The sequence below is a fragment of the Stegostoma tigrinum genome, chromosome 9 (genome assembly GCF_030684315.1).
Source record: "Stegostoma tigrinum isolate sSteTig4 chromosome 9, sSteTig4.hap1, whole genome shotgun sequence".
Classification (NCBI taxonomy): domain Eukaryota; kingdom Metazoa; phylum Chordata; class Chondrichthyes; order Orectolobiformes; family Stegostomatidae; genus Stegostoma; species Stegostoma tigrinum.
The window spans coordinates 24,834,823-24,859,118 of record NC_081362.1 but is presented as its reverse complement, the minus strand read 5'-3'; the positions used below and the strand labels follow the sequence as shown (position 1 = coordinate 24,859,118).

Sequence of the window (24,296 nt, the reverse complement as noted above, 5' to 3'; positions counted from 1 at the left end):
TCCAAGCTATGCCGGCCTCTTCGTAGGATATGTGTAAAGGTCCTTTCTCCACTGTTACAATGGCACTATTCCCCAACTTTTCCTCTGCTACATCGATGACTGTATCGGCACTGCCTTGTGCTGCCACGAGGAGTTTGAACAGTTCATCAACGTTACTAACACCTTTCACCCCAACCTCAAATTTATCTGGACAATCTCAGATACCCACCTTTCCTTCCTGGGCGTCTCCGTCTCTATCGCTTGTGACCGCCTCAAAAGTGACATCTATTTCAAGCCCACTGACTCCCAAGCTACCTGGACTACACCTACTCTCACCCACCCTCCTGCAAGGATGTGATCCCTTACTCCCAATTTCTCTGCCTCTGTCATGTCTGCTCTCTAGATGGAGCATTCCACTCCTGGACATCCCAGATGTCCTCCTATTTCAACAACCGTAATATTCTCCCTCTGATGATCGAAAACGCCCTCAACCACATCTCTTGCATTTCCCACACTTCTGCCCTCACACTCCTTCCCCCTGACAAAAACAAAGACAGAAGCCCCCTTGTCCTCAGATATCACCCTCACCAACCTCCACATCCAGCATATCATTCTCCATCACTTCTGCCACCTGCAATCTGACCCCAAAACCAAAGATACATTTCCCTCCCCACCCCTATCTGCCTATCATAGGGACCGCTCTCTCCACAACTCCCTTGTCTGCTCCACACTCCCTACTAACCCCACCACCCCCATCACCTTTCCCTGCGACCACAGGAAATGTTACACCTACCCCTACACCTCTCCCCTCACCTCCATTCAAGGCCCAAAACAAACCTTCCATATCAGACAGGCGTCAACTTGATCTACTGTATCTGCTGCTCCCAATGTGGTCTCCTCTACATCAGTGAGACCAAGCGTAGACTCGGAGACCATTTTGTACAGCATTTTCACTCTGTACACGACAAATGACAACTCATTTTGCCAACCAATTTAACTCCCCCTCCCACTCCCTGAGTGACATGTCCATCCTGAGCCTCCTCCAGTGTCACAATGACATCACCCGCAAACCTCAATATCCACCTTGGGAGCCTACAGCCCGATGGCCTAAACACGGAATTCACCAGTTTTAAAATCTCCCCACCCTAGCCTCATCCCATGTCCAACGCTCCCTCTCATCCCTGCCTCTTTTACCTCAACAAACATGTCCATTTTCTCTCCCACATATCCACCCCTCCCACCTAACTGACACATCTCCACCACTCCCTATCTGTACTCATATGTCACCATTTTACCTACATTCCCCATCTCCACCCCTCCTCTTTCTATTTATTTTCCAGCTCCCATCCCCCTGCCATTTCTGAAGAAGGGTTCTGACCCGAAATGTCAACTTTCCTGCTCCTCTGATTCTGCCAGGCCTGCTGTGTTCCCTCAGCTCCACATTCTGTAGTCTCTGACTCCAGCATCTGCAGTCCTTACTATCTCTGACATCAATTGTGTAATGGGCCTGTTTTGGAAAATGAGCCTTCTCATTGTCTAATGTTTATTGTAGGTGTTTTAGTGTTAGCTAATAACAAAAATAATCTCCTATAATTAAACGTGATGAGTGACAATCATTTTACCCAGCATATTATACTGCCTTTGTTCATGTATTCTAGTCCAGCCCTTGAATGCGCAAATTAGGAGTTTGAACAATGACAGGGTCTGTCCTGCATTCATTCGCTGTTACATAGTTGACTATTTAAGCTCCGGAATTGGATAATCAGAATAAATATTTTGGACCCAAAATTCACTAGCAACTATGACAGTGGAGCAAAGGCATGTGTCACTTCTTTCTCGATTTTTTACTGAGATTGACCTTGGGTTATATTTTAATTAGAAAAAAGTGGAAGAGGTTTGTGCTTAATCTTACCCCGCAGCCTATTCCATTTTGTCGTAGACACTCAATCCTGCGTAGGCCTGCATCTGGAAGAAGGCCAGCTCCACAACCTGGTCTTGGGCACAGAACCCCACCCATCTGTAGCACACATTCCTCCGCAGCATAGCGCTGATAACGGTTGTACTGCATGGAAGAGATTCAACAATTAAAACAAGGGGAATCTTGCAATTCATTGAACCAATTGAATGAAACTTATGGCATAATCATTGGTTGTTACCAGCTGCTGTATTGACAAAGGTTACAGTCAATTTCTTATCACAGCACAATTTCAAATATTATTCCTCTCTCCTGGTCCTTCCACACTGATGCGACAGTCAAGAAAGTCCACAACCTCCACTTCCTCAAAAGATTAAGGAAATTTGCATGTCTACAATGACTCTTATCAAGTTTTATAAGTGTACCATGGAAAGCATCCAATCCAGATGCATTACAACATAGTATGGCAACAGCTCTGCCCAAGACCGCAAGAAATTACAGAGAATTGTGAACGCAGATAACAAGGTGTAGGGCTGGATGAACACAGCAGGCCAGGCAGCATCAGAAGGGCAGGAAAGCTGATGTTTCGGGCCTGGACCCTTCTTCGGAAAACCATTCTGGCAATAAAAATTTGCCTTTTTCTTCATCCGTACATCTCCCAGGTATGCACAAATAAATGCTTAAATAACATGGGTCTTGTCTGGTCTAAGAGGAAATAAATGGTTAGCTTTTTCTCCAACAGTTTACTAACCGTACTTAAGTATTTACATATCACTGACTGTAACATGATTGAGCTCAATGGACAGACTCAGATTTCCCAGTCAGGATCAGAAACCCTATTTTTGCTCTTGATTGAACAATACTTCTCTTTAGACGCAACATAGAAAAGGGCAGCAGAAAGATCAGCACGCAATCACACAGCAGTAAGTGGATGGGAGGGGAATTAATGAGTCTAGTGGTAGGTGTGTGGTGGGGGAAGTAGAGAGTAATGTGATTCTGTCTTTTGCAGGTTAAATTTTACCATATGCAACAATACTAATGCTATCTGTCATAACATAAGAAACTGAGAATGGACAATGTAGTGTTGAAGAATCTGACAGATTTTTATTACATCAAGTTATTGTCCACAAACATTACATTCACAGACACAGCAGTAACAAGGCTAACACTGTTATTAGGTTGCAATCGAGAAGCATGCTTCTTGTAGCACACCATGCTTCAAGTGATGCCAAGCTTGATGGAATATGACACCTCCACATCCTTAGATCATACGCTATGAATTGTTATAGAGAAATTCATGGAGATCCATCTTCTTGAAAATCTGTGGACTGGAAATGGGAGGAGATCATTGTTGATGGAATCTCTGAGCTTAGATGGATATATACGTAAAAATGAGCAATGTATATAGACTAGTGAGTAATCTACATGGAGCCAGAGCTGTTCATCTTGAAGACTGAGGAAGCATATGTAGGGTAAAAATACATTGTTACCACAGAACACCTACAGATCGGAAGCAGGCCATTCAGCCCATTGACTTCACACCAACATCTGAGCAGCATCCCACCCAGACCCACTCCCCAACTCTATACCTCTAACCCTACATAATCTACCAAGCTTGCACCTCCCTGGAAACTATGGGCAGTTTAGCATGGCCAATCCACCTAACCTATACATCTTTGGGTTGTGGGAGAATACTGGTGCCCCTGCAGAAAGCCTGCACAGACACGGGGAGAATGAGTAAACTCCACACAGACAGTCACTCAAGGCTGGAATTGAACCTGAGCCCCTGGTACTGTGAGGCAGCAGTACTAACCACTGAACTATCATGGCACCTGCAGTGATTATACAGTGATAAATGAAATAACAAGACAAATATAAAGGCAGTATTCTTGACAATACCAACAATAATAGGGAATAGGAGTGAAATAGATAGGGACATTTAGAATTTGTTAACTAAATGGCATGATACTTTAGGGTTGTTTTGATAAATAGAAGATTAAGCACAGGAGTGATGTATTTCACAACCGTGGTAGACACAAGGGAAGTAAAAATAGCTTTCATAACTACTTAACCCAAGTTAAAGATAGGAGTCCAGCAGGGTCTAGACTATGCACAGGAACAGGATAATGGAAGTAATTAGAATAGGGCTAAGAATTCATTATTACCATTAGCATCACATTACACAGACAGTAAAAGCAGACAATCAGATAGGGAGGCTAAGGGGGCAATGACCAAAATTAGATATGCTTATATCAGTATATACAAATCCCACTAGCACTTAAGTACGAAACTATGGAACTAGAAGCAGTTGTAGCAACTCATATTTCCAATGTCACAGCCAGCACAGTCATGGCTAACTCAGGAAAATTAATTCATAAGGAAACAGGATATGCAGAAAAATTAGGGGAGCAGACAAAATTTGAGACTTTTCTTACATGTCAAAGCGACTTAGTTGTTAAGGTAATTACAGAAAATTGGGTGGTGATCCATTTTATTATGAGATGAAATATGAACTGCATGAAACAATTTTAATCAGCGAGCATGAACAAAAACACTGGAGATATCACAGAAAAAGGTTTACGTATATAGGAGGTCTGACAACATCTGTGGAATTAGAAATATTTAAGATTTCAAGTTGATTATCTTTTGCCAGAGATGTTCACACACCAATCTTTCAATATGACAAAACAATTAATAAAGAACCTGGGGACTTAGATTCAATAGGTCCAGATCTTATGAATGATGGAGAAGTGATTGCGATCAAGGCATTACACATTCTGGAGTTATCTCTTTTGGTCCTTTGTCCAAATAAATTCTGGCCCATGAACCAGATTGATTGTCAGTTATGGCTCGTCAGCTCAGTAAAAATCTGAAAGAGGTTATAACTCAGAAGGATCTTGGTAGCTTTTAGCAGAGTTAGTGGGACTCTTTGTTGGCATTGAGGCCTGGAGTGTGGGGTTGTGGAAGCTGCTTTCCAATGGGCTCAGGTCCCATGGAGGGGCTACCAATTCCAGAGAGATCTATCTGATCTCAGGGCAAATGTCTGATTATAGGGATGGAGACTGGTGGTCACTGGTTTCAGGGATATTTGATTTCTCATCTGGAAGTGTGGATTCTGAGTACAGGAGATTCTTTACACTGCATGCGTACAATCGTGAAGGAGGGAGTTAAATGGAATAAGGTAAAGATCATGGGCTGGGAGGAAACACTTTGTCTCTTCTTGGCCCAAAAGAAATGTTAAAAAGGTGTTTATCTTGCTGAGAAACAAGTCATCGGCTGCTTCTAGCTGTAGGGTTTTTCAAGGTTCAAAACACAGCTGGTCAGGATCAAACCCGAAATGCAGATTGAATCAGGAGGCTCACAGCCTTAATTTAATGTTTAAAGGGCCATCTCATCTTTTGGGAGTTCAGCTGGTTGGTTGCCTACCCAAACCCATCCCTCATTAATGTTTTGTTGAGTTATTGGCAAGTGATCAGTTCAGGAAATCACAGGCCCTTCATTTCTCACAAATTAATATTGATAAATGAAAATATCATACACATTGTTGCCTAGTACACACGTCTGGCAGGTAAGGGTCAAAGCATCAAAATTTCCTCAAGTATGTCAGAGGCACAAAACAAGAAGTTCACTTCTGGACGTTGTTTTTGTGAATGACATAGTTACTATTTATACAATAAACATAGCTGGAGTATTAGAGATAATGGGAACTGCAGATGTTGGAGAATCCAAGGTAAGAAAGTGTGAGATAATAAAATGTGAGGCTGGATGAACACAGCAGGCCAAGCAGCATCTCAGGAGCACAAAAGCTGACGTTTCGGGCCTAGACCCTTCATCAGAGAGGGTCTCTGATGAAGGGTCTAGGCCCGAAACGTCAGCTTTTGTGCTCCTGAGATGCTGCTTGGCCTGCTGTGTTCATCCAGCCTCACATTTTATTATCTTGGAATTCTCCAGCATCTGCAGTTCCCATTATCCCCGTAAGAAAGTGTGAAGCTGGATGAACACAGCAGGCCCAGCAGCATCTCAGGAGCACAAAGGCTGACGTTTCGGGCCTAGACCCTTCATCAGAGAGGGGGGATGGGGAGAGGGTTCTGGAATAAATAGGGAGAGAGGGGGAGGCGGACCGAAGATGGAGAGAAAAGAAGATAGGTGGAGAGGAGAGTATACGTGGGGAGGTAGGGAGGGGATAGGTCAGTCCAGGGAAGACAGGTCAAGGAGGTGGGATGAGGTTAGTAGGTAGGAAATGGAGGTGCGGCTTAGGGTGGGAGGAAGGGATGGGTGAGAGGAAGAACAGGTTAGGGGGGCAGAGACAGGCTGGGCTGGTTTTGGGATGCAGTGGGGGTGCTGTTCCTGCAACCTTCGGTTGGAATCCTTGTGGCACCTTGTGCCACCTCAAGCGCCACCCCCATCTCCTACCTACTAGCCTCATCCCGCCTCCTTGACCTGTCTGTCTTCACTGGGCAGACCTATCCCCTCCCTAACTCCCCACCTACATCACCTTTACTGGTTCCAACCCCGCCTCTTTGACCTGTCTGTCTCCTCACCACCTATCTTATCCTTTGTCCTTCTTCCATCCACCTCCCCCCTCTCCCTATTTACGGCAGAATCCCCTTCCCCTCCCCCATTTCTGAAGAAGGGTCTCAACCCAAAATGTCAGCTTTCCTGCTCCTCTGATGCTGCTTGGCCTACTGTGCCCATCCAGCTCTAAACCTTGTTATCTCAGATTCTCCAGCATCGCCAGTTCCTACTAGCTCTAACAATTAAATTTAAATGTTTGATTAAATGGTCACCCAGTTCCCATAGAGGTTAATACCAGGGCACTGTATCGTGGTTGCAAAATCTGCCTTTAACAAGATTCACTCAGGACTCCAACCTTTAAGCTTGCACAAGACGTCAGCCAGACTGAGAACATACACTGTGGAACTGTTGTAAATTAAGAGTATGACTTTGTTTCCGCTCTCCTATGAGGAGCAGTTGGTGCAGTTATCCCTGATGGTAGTGAAAGGATCAGGCCCAAGACTTTTGGGGTGGAATTGGTTGAGAAAGATTTACCTAGACTGGTTGAACATTTATCTAGCTGTGAGAAGCAGTTCATCATTTGCTTAAAATCCCCACAAAGGCACAAATGGCTGCCCCAGTGAAGTCCTAATGAAATACCCAGTAGCTTTTCAAGAAGGGCTTGGGAAGGGGCCATAGCCACTTTACGTGTCGACCAGAATGCAATTTCGAGATTTTGCAAAGTCTGCCCCATTGCCATTTGCCTTGCGAACAAAAGTGGAGGTGGGAATTGGGAGGCTAGAGAGTGAAGGAATCATCACACCAGAATTTGCAGAATGGGCAGCACCAATCGTACTGATTGTGAACCTGATGGCTCAATTCGCCTTTGTAGGGATTTTAAGCAACCAGTAAACTTCTTCTCACAGCTAGATAAATACCAATTCCTTGAATAGAGGATTTGTATGCCAAGATGGTGGAGGGGCTATCCTTTACAAAGCTAGACGTGAGCCACACCTTCCTGCAATTGCAGCTGGATAAGGAGTCCCAGAAGTATGCTACAACTAATACCCATAAAGGTTTATATTAATATACAATACTGTTGTAAGGACGAACAAAGAACACTTGGAGAACTTGGACATAGTAATTAAATGTTTCTTCCAGGCAAGTGTACATCTTAGAAAGGAAAGATATGTGTTCCAGGCGCCCCAAGTGACTTACTTGGGTTACAAAGTCGATAAAACTAGGGTACGCTGTTGGAAGAGAAAGTGTGGGTGATCAAAGCAGTCCCAGTCCCCATGTCTATACCAGAGCTTGGGTGTTTCCTTCGATTAGTGAATTATTACAGAAAATTCATACTAACTTGGCCTCTATTTTGGCACCCTTATACCTGCTGTTAAAAAAGGGTCAGCCTTGGAGATGGTCGCAAAGCCAAGAAGCCTTTAGGGAAGTGAAAAAGCATCTGTCGTCATCTACAGTTGGCTCACTATAATCCAAAGCAAGAAACAGTGCCGACATGGGATGCCTTCCCATATGATATTGGAGTGGTGTTAGCTCACTGGTGGCCCAATGAGAGGAGGGGATTTAATAGAAACCTTTTAAGTACTAACAGGATTACACAGGGTATATGTTCTCAATGATCAGGGACTCCACAACCAGAGGTCACAGTCTAGGGACTTGATTAGGCCTTTTAGGACAGAGATGAGGAGGACATTTTTTTAACCCAGAAAGTGGTGTGCCGATAGAAATCACTTTCATAGGAAATTGTTCAGGTCCAAACATTGAAGTTTTTCAAAAAAGACGTAGATATAATTCTTAGGACTGAAGGAATCAAACGATTAGAGGAGAAATCAGGAATAGAGTATGAGAAGGATGAAAGTCATAGTCATAATGAATGGCAGAGCAAGCTCAAAGTGCTACTCCTATGTCTCTATTCTGTTTCCACAGTTCAAACTTCTTCTTTCTCACAATTCTTACTCCACAATGCTCATCCTTGTAACTTTGTCAATAATTAGGTACAAATTGGATTGTGTGCTCGAACAATTAATTTAGAATAGAATATAAGATCTGAGAGAAAAGCAATGGAGCAATGGGGAGTACTCTTCCAAGATTGTGCATACGAGTGCTGTTTGAACAACAAATCCTGGAACATCATTTATATCTCAATAAAACATAAATGCTTACTGGCTTACTGTGCTACTAAGTGGATGCATTTAATTTGTCAGCATTGTTAGTTGATATTCTAATTCACCTAAACGTTTCTACTGAAACTTGAGTGCAGCCTTGAATTAGTGCTTGTACCTGCATCTCTACAGTTGATTACTTCAAACCCCACTCCAGAATTTTAACATACAATCTAGACGAGCACTTCATTACTGTGAAAGCCACACTGTCTGAGATGTTATATTTTTGATGAGGCATTAAATCAAGACTCCATCTGCTCTTTCAGATCGTCTCATAAGATCCGAAGACACTATTCAAAAAGTAATTGAACTCTTCCAGTGTCCTGGGCAACATTTCTCCCTGAACCAACAACAACAAAAGCAGACTAAATCATTATGGGACCTTGCTGTGCACATATTGGCTTGTGCATTTACATACAAAACATGAGCATTATTGCACTTTAGGATATTCTGTGGGTGTGAAAAGCAGTGCATTACTCTCTTTCCAAGAGTGTTGTCATCAGCAATATGCAACTTAATATTTTATACAGGACTTTCAATGTCCTTCTATTTGGAACCAAGAAATTGAATAAACACATGCAGAATCCCATGAAACAGGTTATCCAGAAGGTAGAATCTTAAAATCAAAGTCTGGATACTACACAGAACAAAGCTGTTCAGGCCCTTGAGTCTGTGCTGGTTGACTCCGAAAGCAGTTCACTTGACGCTGCTCTCCCTGCAAATTTCCCTTCTTCAGATGATGATTCAATTCCATTTTGAAAACAATTATTAAATTGGCATTCAGCACACTCTCATGTAGGTGGTGGCCGCAGGTCAGTCCTGTAAAAAGATAATGTCTCACCATTCCTTTGTCTGGTCACCACACCACCCGTGATGGATCTGATTGCATAGACTAGAGTTCTGACCTGATCTTTCTGCTCCTTGGTGAAAAGTCACAGAGAGAAGAGAGTGTGGCACTTGCCCAGGCACAGGTTATTAACCTTTTTAAGGCACGGCCGGCCCTTTGTCTGGACTGTGAAAATGGTACTTAACTGTGTGGCAACCTCAGGTCAAGCTGGTACAAAAACAGACATTGCTGTAAAAGCTCAGCAGGTTTGGCAGTATCTGTGGAGAGAAATTAGAGTTACCGTTTTGGGTCATTCTAGGGAAGGGTTTGTGGAAGAGTCACTTGACCCAAAACATGAACTCTGATTTCTCTCCACAGATGCTGGCAGACCTGTTGAGTTTTTCCAGCAATTTCTGTTTTGTTACTGTTGACAGCTTCTGCAGTTCTTTTGGTTTTTATTTTGTCAGGCTCTCATGGCTTATTCTCTTCTCACAGTCCTCTGGGAAGAGAAATCTTCTTTTTTGCTTCAATTTCTCAACCAGGGCCTCTAGGCCTCCACTGGTGAACTGTCGTACATTCTTACCCTTCTCTGACATCTACTGCTAATGTCCTTGACTGAGCGGGTAGTTTTGGCATGCTAGTATCCAAGTACACAATGGTCTTTTAAAGATGGCAAGACTGCAAAGGATGCTGGAGTTTTGGTAGATATCCATTGAATGGAGACTTATTTGGGGAATGGCAAATAGTAATTTGGGACCGGAATTGGACATGAGGGATGCAATTGGGTGGAGTCGCAAAGATGACATCAGTTTGGTAAGACATGATGAGTAAACATCCTAAAAACCCAGCAGCAGAGTCCCTTACAAATTTTTGATGAAACTTGGACTAATGCAAACAAACCTAAGATTCAACCCTGCATCCCTCCATAAGCTCTTTCTCACTCGAGCCATGTAATCTTGCATCACCTTTACGTCATGACCTCTTAGACTCAAGCTATTAATTCTTACTCTACCTACAGGCCTCTCAAGATTCTGCCTGTTGGTTCTGCAGTGATACAGATTCAATTCTGCTATGTAACGGCAATGTAGATTAGATATGGTATTGGATTCAACCATTTGTGAAATTGCTTAACAGAAATGCTTTTGGTTAAAGGAGTGAAATATCTGAATTTAGTTGTGATTTGATTTCCAAATTTTGCAAAATTTACTAGTGAATTTAGTATATGTTGTTCATTTTCTTAAACCTAGCTTGATTCCTTTAATTTACCACAACTTTGAAATGCCATCTTGGAATTAGTTCTCTAAATAACTTGCCATTTTTCATGAAGCAATGCACTACAGCAAGCTTCACTTCTGGTTCAACAAAAAATCCAAAACAGTTCTAATAATTTTCACTTTACAGTTAGAAAATGTTAACAGGGATGATATGCAGTAGCTATTGATATCTCTGGTTTCAGGGAAAATACTTTTTGCTACATAATATTGTCATGCACAGGCATCTCAAAGACATCATTTTATAAAATATACAAATAGTTGCAAAGACAAAGGGGTGAATTTTACTACAAGCCCACAGTCCCACAGTAACAGAAGCAGCAACCTCTTCTGCTTGGGTAGGGATTTACTCATTGCATGCAATGTTCTGGAGCTGGACAATTCACAGTCCGTAAGTATAATGGAGAAGAGGCAGTATCAGATTAAACTGCCATATAAGGACTGACAGCTCTCATTATAATTGGACATTAATTCTGAAGCAGGGTCACTAAACTTGAAATATTAACTCCGTTTTCTCTCTAATGATTCTGATAGACCTGCTGAGTTTCTCCAGAAATATCTGTTTTTGCTTGTCTCCTGGGCTGCCAGGAAAATTTAAAATAGGAAGGAAAGTAACAGAGAGAATGGCAGCAAGTGAATTTAGGATGGCTGCTCAACACAGAAATATCTCCCAGCAGAATCTTCTCTATGCAAGGACGGGGGTTCCTCTTCACTCCTCCCCCCACCCCCCTCACTAGTTCAACTGACAGAGCCTGTACAGAGATTACAGAGGTCAGCAACTTGGGGATACCTCCAGAAATTGAATGTAACACTACAAGTGCATCAATTACCTCATTCCATCTATCAGGGTGGACAATCCATTCCATGTCTTCCCTTTGCACCGTGCATGTGGAAGCACAAGAGGATAAGTTTGGTGGTAAGGGAGTGAACACTCAATCAGCAGCAATAGGGTCTGGCAAGAAACATCAATGGATCTCAGTGAGAGGCATCTATCTGTGATTGATGACTCCAGCAAGGTCTCTTGAGAACAATCTAACACACGAGACATTTCTGATCCCCTCTCATGGAAGACGGGGCTGCACTAGCATATGCATTGTAATTGTCTTCATGGGGTTGATATATATTCATCCTTTTACTGAAAGCAGAACATATCTCATAAAAGGAATGGGCCAAGGCCAGCAGAGAGGTTCTATCCCGGACAACAATAGAAATTGCTGGAAAAGCTCAGCAGGCTTGGCAGCATCTGTGGAGAGATGTCAGAGTTAATGTTTTGGGTCAAGTGACCCTTGCTCAGGCTCTGTTCTTAATCACCTTTATCCCCATGAGGTGACATTGAATCTGGTAGGGTAGGGTGATGGCCACTCCATAACTGAGGAGGTTCGGGAATGTACGCACAAGACTGAGGGATGTCTCACAAAGGCCTTTAAGATTATGAAAGGGTTTGCTAGGGTAGAACCGGAGATGTTGTTTCAGAATTAGTGATCACAAATGAAAGATTGTCACTTACAAATCCAAATGGGAATTCAGGAGAATTTGGGTTTGGGTTCTTTACCCAAAGAACGGTTAGAATTTGGAACTTGCTCCCACACTGAGTAGTTAGTTAGAAAAAAAAGTCAATGAATTTAAAAGAAATCCATATCAATGAACAAGGGACTAGGAATGGAAGAATACATTAATAAGGTGAAATGAAAAAGGTTAGATGCATTCCTGTGTGGACCATAAACAACTGCACAGACCTGTGCTGTTAATGCCATGTCGGACTATGTAAGTTGATGACAGTTACATTTAAGCTCCACATCTGGTTGAATGAGACATTTTGAAAGTTCTACACAGATTGATATAAATAATTAGTTTATGAAAATAGTTAGTTACTGAAATAACTCTGCAGAGGCCGGTATCCTGTCACCATGTCACCTTTTACTTAAACATATTTTGTACTTGACACTGGTCTGGCTCCTAGAGTCATAGAGTCATACAGCATGGAAACAGACATCCAACCCATCAAAGCTGACCAGATATCCTAATCTGATCTAGTCCCATTTACCAGTATTTGGCCCATATTCATTCCTATTCATGTACCCATCCAGATGCCTTTTAAATGTTGTAATTGTACTTGCTTCCATGACTTCCTCTGCCATCTCCTTTCATACATGTACTACCCTTTGCATGAAAAAGTTATCCCTCAGGTCCCTTTTAAATCTTTCCTTTCTCCTCTTAAATCTATGCGTTCTAGTGTTGAACTTATCCACCTAGGAAAATGGTCTTGACTCTTCCCTTTATACAAGACCTTCATGATTTTATAAACCTCTATAAGGTCACCCTTCAGGCTCCGACACGCCAGGCAAAAGGTTCCAGCATATTCAGGCTCTTCCAATAGCTCAAGGAGAACGTGTGATTCTCCTGTTTATATCTGTCAGCCAAGGTTCCCTGACTGCACCACATTAGGGATCTCATAATCCATGAGGTCCACTTGACTGATCTTGTTACAATTACAAATCCCTCCCCTTCTAAGTCTGGAGACCTAGGCCTGTTCTTGAAGCTTCTCCTGGGCGTTATTGCCCTGGTCTAGTTCCTTCGACTCAGCCTCGGATATAGGCGGCATGTACCAAAATTTAGCCCATCTTTTGTGTCCAAAGTGTCTCACAAAAACTTCATCCTCTTCTTCAGGCGGTAAAGGCGTTGAGCTTGTGACATGCACCATGTTCATCTCAGACTCCGAGGTTTCTTCAATGCCAAATAAAGAGGGGAGAACCCACAGATTCTGACAGCCTTTCGAACTGTTCTAAGGGGCTTTGTACCTGCCCTGCTTGTAGGTTTTCTGCTTTCACATGGTCCATTTGTTTGTTTAGGACTGCCTCACATGCCCTGGGTTTTTATGTCAGGGTACCTGACCCCGTGATGACTGTGGATTTGTCTCTCTTGCTTCAAGGAGTCTTATGTCTGGCATTGGTGTTTCTGATGCTGTTTGAGTCCTTCTCTTTCGGATATGTCCTGAGTGAGGCTATGTATTTGGCTTAACTTAAGTGATGTACCTCAAGCTCAGTTAGCCTGGTGCGGGTGTCCATTTTCATAAGCATACCTTGTAGCTCATATGCTGCACTTGCTGCATTTTCTAATCACAAAGTCAGCTGTAGTACCTGTTTCAAGTCCAGTTGGGCTTCAGCTAGTAGGCACTTTTGCATGGTTATGCCATTAATCCCACACACAAAATGGTCTCTCAGCATCTCATTAAGGATTAAACCAAAATCGCATGTGTCTGCCAAATGTCTTAACCTTGTCAAAAATTCAAACACAGATTCCCCTGGTTCTTGAACTACTGAGTAAAACCTATAGCATCTCAGATGTAGAATATTTTTTGGGGTTGTAATATTCCTTAACTAAATCTGCCAGCTCTTGAAAGGTTTTAGTATCTGGAAACATTAGGCTCCTAATATGAAAAAGCTGTATGTCCATAAGCCATCAAGAGAATTACTCATTGTTTTTCATCTGCCCCAATGAGTTTTTGCCTTGGAAGAAAATGTATTCTTTCCATATACTAGCCCAGTCTTCAAAGGCAGGATTGAATGATTCCCAAACAATGCCATGATGCCAGAAATGCTTACTCCAACTCAAAGACGATTATTGCAAATGAATTTTTTCCAGAGTACATTTTTTTCTCTCGTTGCCACTGAAATAACGCCACAGATGTTGGTATCCCGTCACCAAGTCACCCTTTATTTACACATGCACAGTACTTAACACTGGTCTGGTTTCCTCAGAACCAGCTCTCAAAGTCAGCGTAACTTTTGACACTCCTGTTCATATCTGTCAGCCAGAGCTGCCTGATTGAATCTGGTTAACAGCCCCAATATATTCTGTGAATATATTCTGTGAAATTCACCTGGCTGACGCTGTTACAATTATTACTGTTACTTTTAGAAACAAACCTACAAAGACAGCATCTCCATTCATATGTCTCCCATCAGCCAGGGGGCAGAATTCTATAATCACACCTCTGAGCTCCTGGCATGATAACCATAGCCTTATAGAAAGTGTGCATTAAAAAGTGTGTACATTTTTGTAATGAGTTAATGAAATAAAATGTCTCAAGGTGCTTCATAAAAGCACTATCAGATTACATGTTGTGGTGAGCCTCATAGGGCAGTATTAGGAAAGAAGACCAAATTTTATGGTCACCATTGCAGTAACTCAAACTGCTTTAGCCTTTATTATATTTTAACCTAAAGTTTATTAAAGATATTAATAACATCACTTGTAAATCACCCTGAGATTACATGACAACTTGCCCAGGGTCACAAATCTCACATTCATCTCAAACTCTGAGTGGAGTTACTTTCATTTTGCTTTAGAGGCTGCTCAATATTTGTCACTGTTGTGGCAAATTAGGACCATTTAAATCAATAAATTAAAACAGAAGTCCAATTTCTTATTATTCATCTTCTTTGTTATACAACTTCATTATCCATCTGTGGAAAGACTGGTTTCAACCATTCTTGGGACACTTATGAAGCTGGCAAGGAATACAGAACTATGAAGCAGAAAAGTATCGATTGACAGCAAATGTACCAAAGAATAACTTGTCACGACTGATGTTTTCTCCACTTTAAGATACTTGAACTCAAAAATCAAACGTCAGTTCCTTGGAGACATACCAGAAATGGTCTTATTAGATGCTCTCGTTTATGACAAGTGAGGAGCATCTATAACAATGCACTCACCTGGTCGCTCCCAAGAATTCTGAAGTGATGCACTTCCTTAATCAGTGAGTTTGGGCAGCCAGCTATTAAATAATAGAAAAGAAAATAAGGTTACAAAATGTAATGTTTTTATTGCCCACAATAAGAGCTGCTTAATGCTAACAGTAATAAAGAAAGGAAATTGCACTGTTTCCTGTCTGATGGCCACACCCCAGCAAAGCATAGTACAAATTACAATCTGGGCCTTATTGAACTATCAACTAATGCAATCTAATTGTTTATCATTCCTATTGCAATCTGTCCATTTTACAGCCAGCACAGGTAACATGAACAGTTGTGATTTTTTTTCCAAAAACTACATAATCAGTTTCCAAATTACTTTTACATTTTCAGTATTCAATATCTTTTACCTTGAAATATTACGTTTCAGATTAATTAATTGCACAGTCAGCATGCATTCCTCAGGACAGTATTGTCGGTCCATCATTGTGTCAACATTAGTCTTCTGTCCATTGCAAGGCTGTTCACTGACGATCATTTGACACATAGGTAGCATGGGTGACACTTCATTATAAAGATGCCCTTATATTTGTAAATATACATATTTATGCAGCCTGGCCCTTAATGCCATCGCAACAAGGTAAGTTGTTTCTTTAAATCCTGCAAATGTATGGATTCTCTTTCTTGATTCTAAGTGTGTGTGTGGTCTTCAAAGTTGTTCTCTAATCACTGAGTCTCAGAATTGTTACAGCACAAAAGGACGTCATTCAGCACATTAAGCTGCATTGGCTCTTTCAATGAGCATCATCACCAAGTGCCAATCTCCTGCTTTCTCTCCATACAGATGTTTTTCTAATCAACCTGTTCAGAGATGTTATTGCACACTTCTAGAGCAGGTGGGACTTGAAGAAGATCTCCTGGCCCAAAGGTCAGAACATTACCACTGTGCCATAGAAAGCTTACACATTATTTCTATCCAAATAGTCTTTTTCTATCCAAATACCTTTTTGAATGCCTCAACTGATCAACACTTGCATGCAGTGCATTTGATACCCTAATTACTTTCTGTGTAATAAGTTATGCTTTCTCACATCACCCTTTCTTCTTTTGCACATCAGTTCAAACATCACTTCGTTTCTCTTAACATCACTTCTCCATCATTGAAGAATTGCCCCCAACTAGCTTATCAAAGTTATAGCCAACCCATGGGGATTTGAACTCAGTTGTTTTACTCTTCTTCAGTTCGTGTCCTATAATTAACGTATCTGATTGGGATGCCTGATCAACACAGATGTGTTGGGCCAAACAGTCTGTTTCCATGCTGTGCAACCCTATGGCTGTATCTGCCTGGCTCAGTAGTGAAATTCTTCTCTCTGCATCAGAGTGTCATCAACTTGAAACCCCCTCTGGTGCAGCTCTGAACAGCACAGAGGGAAAAATTGTTGCAGTAGCGCTGACAGCTGATGGTCTGGCATATTTACATAGACTACATACTGACGCTAGGAGATTTACATTGTCAGTGCAGTATCACTTTGAAATGATGCTACACAAACAAATGTTACCTCATTTTTGATAGAACTAAATCCCTGTCCATCCACTAATGTGTACATAAAAGAACCCATGATATTCTTCAAGGAGTAACAAGAGAGTTTTATCAATGTGCAGGCCATCCTTTATCCTTTAACTGCACCAGCACAGAAGGTGATAAAAGATTATCTAGGCAGTTATTTCATTGCTGCATATATGAACCTTCTGTTCCTTTCTCCTTTGTCTGCAAAACAGTTAGAACTCCATTTCAAAATTAGATCATTTGCTTCAAAACACTTCAGTACATCCACATCATGTTAAATCTACAATGTAAAAACAAGTCCTTCTCTTCAGCAGGCAGCAGGCATGTTCATGTTAAAAAAATCTGATATAGGTATACCCAGAGCAATTTATAAATTATACATAACATTGTGCTGCTTTATATCTCTGTCCCTGCGCCAGTAAGAAATGATTGAGGGAATACTGGTACATAAAATAATTAAAAGTTTTCAAAACAAAATTCTTGCCCGGTTCTAACCAAGGGAGCTTCCTCTTTCTTGGGGTTTATACTAGTTGTTTTTCCATACCCCAGTGAGAAGATACTGATATATGAATTCAGCCTTTCAGCCTATCTGTAATTTGATAAGAGTATGGCTGATCTGATTGAGGCCTCTATTTTCCTGTCCACCCTCTATGCACGTTGATCTTCTTGTTGATCAATAATCTATCTAATGAAATCTCAAAAATATTCAATGATCTTGACTCCACTGCTCTCTAGGGAAGAGAAACCACAGATCAATTACCCTCTGAGAGATTGAAAAAAAAACTCTATTCTGCTCAGGCAGCAGGGTCACCACCAGTGAGGATAAGAAGGAAGATTCCCAATAGATAGGAAAGTCTCTGAGAGATAACGAAGATTAATTTGGGTCAGGGAAGGCACGAACTTCTTTTCAAGTCCTTACAGCCTCTCAAGAAAAATGAAACTTGTCTTAAGTGGTCTCTTCTGGTTTCTGATTCTGTTTCCACTATCCTCATGTTGTTGGAAAGCTGCAGCAGTTACTCTCCTCAGATCAGGATTAAAATTGCAGTCAGGGTGATTATATTGTTGTTCTCCAATCTGTCCATTTAAAGAAGGACAGTCTTGGTTTTTGGTTAGTGCCATTATTGCCTTGTACAAACAGACTGAAGTCTGAATTAGCAGGAAATGAGCAGGAATTTATCAGGTTAAAGAACTAAGAATGATTTAACTAACTATCCATCTCTCTACCCACAGGGCAGGTAGGATCAAAATCAGCTCTATAGAAAATTTTTAATCATTTAAAAACATTGCCTAATAACTTATATTAAGCCATGCGAACAACTTGGGCATTTAACACTTAAATACTGAACAACCAGATACTTTAACAGTTGATTGTTTCTCACTGTTCATTTCATTCACTTTTTATGGAAAGTTTCTGTAGGCAAATTGACCAATTCATTTGCTTGCATAATATCAGTGACATTCCTTCAAGAAGTAATGCAATAGATGTGAAAGCTCTTTGGATTCTCCTTAGAGTATGACTAAATAAACAAGGGCCTTTTTCTTTCTGTAATTTGGACTTTTGCAATATGACAACAGAATATTTATTTTCTTCTTATAAGTTAAAATTATGCAGCAGTTATACCAAATTCAACTCAGGCCCTTTCTATATTCAGCTAATAAATCTTACCAGACTATTTGGAATCCAGCAGTTGTTTTATTTTGAATGTTCCATATTCAATTACAGTTAGTGTATGGTCTTAGAGGAGAGTACCACTTTAAGTCAACTGTTTAATGCAAGGTTTGGAGACATGAGTTAGATGATGAAGATGAATGACAGGAGCTGTTGTTTTCAATATCTGTTGGTGCAATTATCACTACATGACTGGACTGATCCATTACATATTGTATTGCTGCAGTATAAATTGTTGCTCAACTTTTACCCAGGTTTCACTTCTATACTGTGGTTCTGGTTGATGTCAATTTTTTAAATAGGAAGCTCAGTGTAATTTACTCAGAGATAATATTGTGGAAATACTGAAACCTAAGCTTTGGAGCGCCCCACAAAATGTTTTACTAAGTTGTGATCCACTTATCTTGGGAAAGGTTCTCAGAAGTGGAATCTAGACCTTTTTCTGGCTTTTAGGTGAAAGGGTTGCTTATTGAACTGGTGCAAGCAGCAGGCATTTGGGCAACCTTTGATTAGTGGAAATGGTACAAAATTATTGACTGCAGCCAATATTAAAAGGGATTGCTTGCTATGTGGTGTAAGTAAGACTTCCAAAATGCTGCTAATGCTGGCTCCTAATGTCACTGCTATGGCTTTTCATACCTAATTGAATTGTGACAAGCACATGACTGGCTTCCAGAGAAGAATTACGGTTAGATCAAAATTTGTACAAAGTAAAACAAAAGTGATATCCGATGTAAATTTACAATAGTTCAGAAGAGTAAACTTCTTAAAGGTCCTGAATAATTGGAACATTCAAACTTCTAGTTTATTGTATGTTAGCAATCGTGGATGAGTTACATTAGTAAGAGAGACATTGTTGCAAGGACTATTGATAGCAATCGTGGATGAGTTACATTAGTAAGAGAAACATTGTTGCTAGGACTATTGAGAAACCTAGGATAACAGGCTAGTTCTATAGGTGATCCTATGATGTCAGTTTTTCCCCAGTCAAGTCCTTAGAATATCAAATAGGTGGAACTTGATTCTGATTTGTGGTTTACTGTATCTGTTTGTCTGCAAAATACATAACACAGTTGGGTTCTTCTTGAGTCAGATGTGTTAAGTTTGTTTACAGTGCAAATAGTTCACAAGGCTACAATATCACAGAGTGACACGTGTGGTTTGGTTTCTGTGTCCATTGATGTTGTTGTACTTTACACAGACAAATATCTGACTGACTCCATTACGCAGAGAGACGGAGACTGAAGATGAAGCTGGTACCTTTATACCAGAAAGTCACATGTTGTGATTTAATGAAATTGTCTTAAAAATGCAGCCTGTACGGTTCAAAATCTATTGCATAATACAAGAGGGATTAAAGCAATCTTCAGTATTAACCATTTCAGCACCATTACCCATATAACAGAAACCAATCTCCGGATACAACGCGTCATCCACCGACACTTCCGCCATCTACAATCTGACCCCACCACCCAAGACATTTTTCCATCCCCACCCTTGTCTGCCTTCCGGAGAGACCACTCTCTCCGTGACTCCCTCGTTCACTCCACACTCCCCTCCAACCGCACCACACCCGGCACCTTCCCCTGCAACCGCAGGAAATGCTACACTTGCCCCCACACCTCCTCCCTCACCCCCATCCCAGGCCCCAAGATGACTTTCCATATTAAGCAGAGGTTCGCCTGCACATCTGCCAATGTAGTATCCTGTATCCACTGTACCCGGTGTGGCTTCCTCTACATTGGGGAAACCAAGCGGAGGCTTGGGGACCGCTTTGCAGAACACCTCCGCTTGGTTCGCAATAAACAACTGCACCTCCCAGTCGCAAACCATTTTAACTCCCCCTCCCATTCTTTAGGCAACATGTCCATCATTGGCCTCCTGCAGTGCCACAATGATGCCACCCGAAGATTGCAGGAACAGCAACTCATATTCCGCTTGGGAACCCTGCGGCTCAATGGTATCAATGTGGACTTCACCAGCTTCAAAATCTTCCCTTCCCCCACCGTATCCCAAAACCAGCCCAGTTCGTCCCCTCCCCCCACTGCATCACACAACCAGCCCAGCTCATCCCCTCCCCCCACTGCATCCCAAAACCATCCAACCTGTCTCTGTCTCCCTAACCTGTTCTTCCTCTCACCCATCCCTTCCTCCCACCTCAAGGTGCACCTCCATTTCCTACCTACTAACCTCATCCCACCTCCTTGACATGTCCATCTTCCCTGGACTGACCTATCCCCTCCCTACCTCCCCACCTACACTCTCCTCTCCACCTATCTTCTTTTCTCTCCATCTTCTGTCCGCCTCCCCCTCTCTCCCTATTTATTCCAGGACCCTCTCGCCATCCCCCTCTCTGATGAAGGGTCTAGGCCCGAAACGTCAGCTTTTGTGCTCCTGAGATGCTGCTTGGCCTGCTGTGTTCATCCAGCTTCACACTTTATTATCTCGGATTCTCCAGCATCTGCAGTTCCCATTATCTCTCTAACAGAAATCTTTGTGAGTTTATATTTGTTACATCATATAGCAATTTGTTTTAGTCAAATACATTCAGTGTTTACTTCAGTTACAAAATGGTCCATTTAGTTGCAGCTCTAAATTTATAAATCCTGAATTAATGATGTCTTAAAGGTAATTGATTTTATGTTAACCTTTACTACAGAAATCACAGTTCTTAAGTAATCTTAGCTAATGTTCAGGAGTCATTATAAATCTGATTCTCTAAAACTAAGTGGGAAAATTGGCTCATGCATACAGAAATTTTTAAATTATGGGCTTGTTTCCCATAAATTTCTGACATAGAATATAGAAACCTAGAAAATAGGAGCAGATGTAGGCCAGTCAACCCATTAAGCCCGCTCTACCATTCAACATGATCATGGCTGACCCTCTTTCTCAATGCCATTTTCCCTCACTGCCCCCTCACTCCATACCCCTTGACATCTTTAGCCTCTAGAAACAGCCTTCTATGGCAGAGATTTCTACAGCTTCACCATTCTACGAGTAAAGAAATCTCTCCAAAGCTCAGTTCAAAATGACCTACCCCCTATCCCGAGACTATGACCCTTTGTCGTCGGGCTTCCAGCTAGGGATGCAGCCCTGCATCCAATCTGTTTAGTCCTGTCAGAATTTGATATGTTTCAATATGAAATATAAGATACAGGAGCTGAAGTAGGCCATTCAGCCATTGAGTCTGCTCTGCAGTTCAATGAAATCATGGCTGATCTGAGATTCCTCAAATCCATTTCCTGCTCCCATCTCATTTTCCTAAGTTCCAGTGAATGCAACATCAGTTGATCCAATCACTCCCCCATTACAAACCTGCCAACCCAGCTTGTTGAACTTTCACTGAGCTTTCTCTATGTCACGTTTATTTTTTCTTAAGTAAGGAGACCAAAACTACACAAAATACTCCAAGTACCAAAACCCTGCACAGTTGCAATAACACTTCCTTACTGCTGTATTCAAACTCTCTTGCAATGAAGGCCAACATAACATTAGCCTTCCTAACTGCTTCCTGCATCTGCATGAACAGTGTACAAAGGTACTTAAGTCTCTTTGTACTTTGATGCTTCCTAATCGATTACAATTTAAATAATATTCCACCATTTTCTTTTCCTACCAAAGTGACAACTTTATACTTATCTACACTATACTTCATTGCTCTTAGATCAATTTTATGAATGTTCACATTGAGTGTCTTTAGTTATCTAAAATGGGTGAAGGTAGATCAAAGCAAGATTTGATTTTTAAAGCAAATTGAAAAATATAAACACTGCTGCATGGTTTGTTTGAGATCCATTTTTGGATGGTACAGTACTTCTGGCATTGTAACACTATTCAGAATGACCTAAGTCTAGCTCCAGCTTCCCATTTCAGCCCTCCCTGGGAGCCCCAGCTAACATAAAAGGATGAATGTCAAGGATATTGGGCCCCATGAATGGCTGGCTCAGTGAGATGCAGTGTTACTGTGAAGGGCTATGCTTCTATAAATAAAAGGTAATTGGTGATGGAATGCCAGCCTCTAAAGAGTTATTTCAAAACAAAAATGGTCATGGATGCAAATTAGGTGGCTACCTGGAGAGAGGCCCACAGAATGTCAGACCCAGATCAAAGGAAACTTCAAACAACAGTCCTTCAAAGGAGGAAGAATCAAGTCAAAAAGCATTCAACTATAATATCTTGTGATTATAAAGATAATAAGAGACTGAAGGCCTTCACCTACCCCTTCTCAATAGCAAGCCATTCCCTGAAGATTATATTGTACATTGCAGAGACATTTTGCGCTTTTATCTTTAAAGAATTCACAAGGACCGGGGTTAAAAGCCACCTTCAACTCTGTTGCAATGTCCAAGTGAGACTCAATGTTTTCATGTGTAATAGCCTGGGTTCAAGTGTTAGCGTGCTGTGAAGGCCACAAGTTAAAGGGGTGTCTCCTAGTCAACCACATAGCTGACTTTACATGCAGTATCAGGCAGCCACAGAAAGGGAAAAAGGGCTGCAAAAGGATTGTATCTCAGCTTGATCCCTTTACTTCTTTACCCTTTTATGTGTTAATGGGATGAGGGCATCACTGGCTCTGCAGTATTTATTGCCCATCCCTAATTGACCAGAGGGCGGTTCAGAATCAACCACATGTGGGTCTAAAGTCACATGTAAGGATGGTAATTTCCTTCTCTAAAGGACATTGGTGAACCAGATGGGTTTTTCCCCTGACAATTGACAATGGATTCATACTCATCATTAGATTCTTAATTCCAGATATATATTGAATTCAAATTCCACCATATGCTGTGGTGGGATTTGAACCTGGGTCCCCAAAACATTATTCAGTGATAATACCACTAAGCCATCACCTCCCACAACTTTTTAAAAAATTTAATCACAGTCAAAAGGAATCAGAAGTACAGAATCAAAAGTAACGATCAAAAACATGAATGTTTAATTACCAATGTCAACGCTAGTGGTAACCTTCTGTATAACAGCTGGAATGTTCCACTATTTACTTGTGAACAATTCTGAGTCTGATCCATATATCATTTTTTAACTTTTATCTTTTTGGACTTGCCTTTTCTTTCTAATCTTGTGTTTGTGTTGTATTACTATTTTTCTCATGTTTAGTAATTAATAAATTACTCTTCATTAATGCAAGAAAGTCCACTTAAAACATAAGTTCATTTGGGTCTTGGACAGAAATATTCACAAGGGAAGTAATCAAGGGAAAGGTGGCATGGTAGCTCAGTGGCTAGTACTACTGCCTCATAGCGCCAGGGACCCAGGTTCAATTCCACACTTGGGTAACTGTTTATATAGAGTTTGTATGTTCTCCCTGTGTCTGTGTGGGTTTCCTCCTACAGTTCAAAGATGCAGAGGCTATCTGGATTGGCCACGGTAAATTGCCCATGATGTGCAGGCTAGGTGGGTTAGCCAATGGGAGTTGCAAGATTGCAGGGGTGGTGGGGCTGGGTGGGATGCTCTTTGAAGGGTTGGTGTGGGCTTGATGAGCAATTGGCCTGCTTCCACACTGTAGGGATTCTATGATTCAATCTATTTTTAAATGAATCTATTATAACCAGCTGAGAGGCAGGTGAATAACGTTCATCTCTTCCCACCCAGAAGCTTGATAATTTGGAGTATCCCATCTCAAACTGTCATTAATTGGGGAACCTCATCTGGGTTCTGGGCATAACACAGTTCA

General features: G+C 41.4%; 1 protein-coding gene across 8 annotated transcripts in view; it reads right to left on the bottom strand.

Moving 5' to 3' along the window:
• The window catches only part of prkn (parkin RBR E3 ubiquitin protein ligase), a 977,400-nt gene that overhangs the window by 135,914 nt on the left and 817,190 nt on the right, over nt 1-24,296 (bottom strand). For all 8 annotated transcript variants that reach the window (XM_059648413.1, XM_059648412.1, XM_048535676.2 and 5 more), the window contains 2 exons: nt 15,384-15,445; nt 1,892-2,041 (listed from right to left, as the gene is read on the bottom strand). In XM_059648413.1, coding sequence (XP_059504396.1) covers nt 1,892-2,041; nt 15,384-15,445 — 212 coding nt within the window. The remainder of the gene's footprint in view (nt 1-1,891; nt 2,042-15,383; nt 15,446-24,296) is intronic.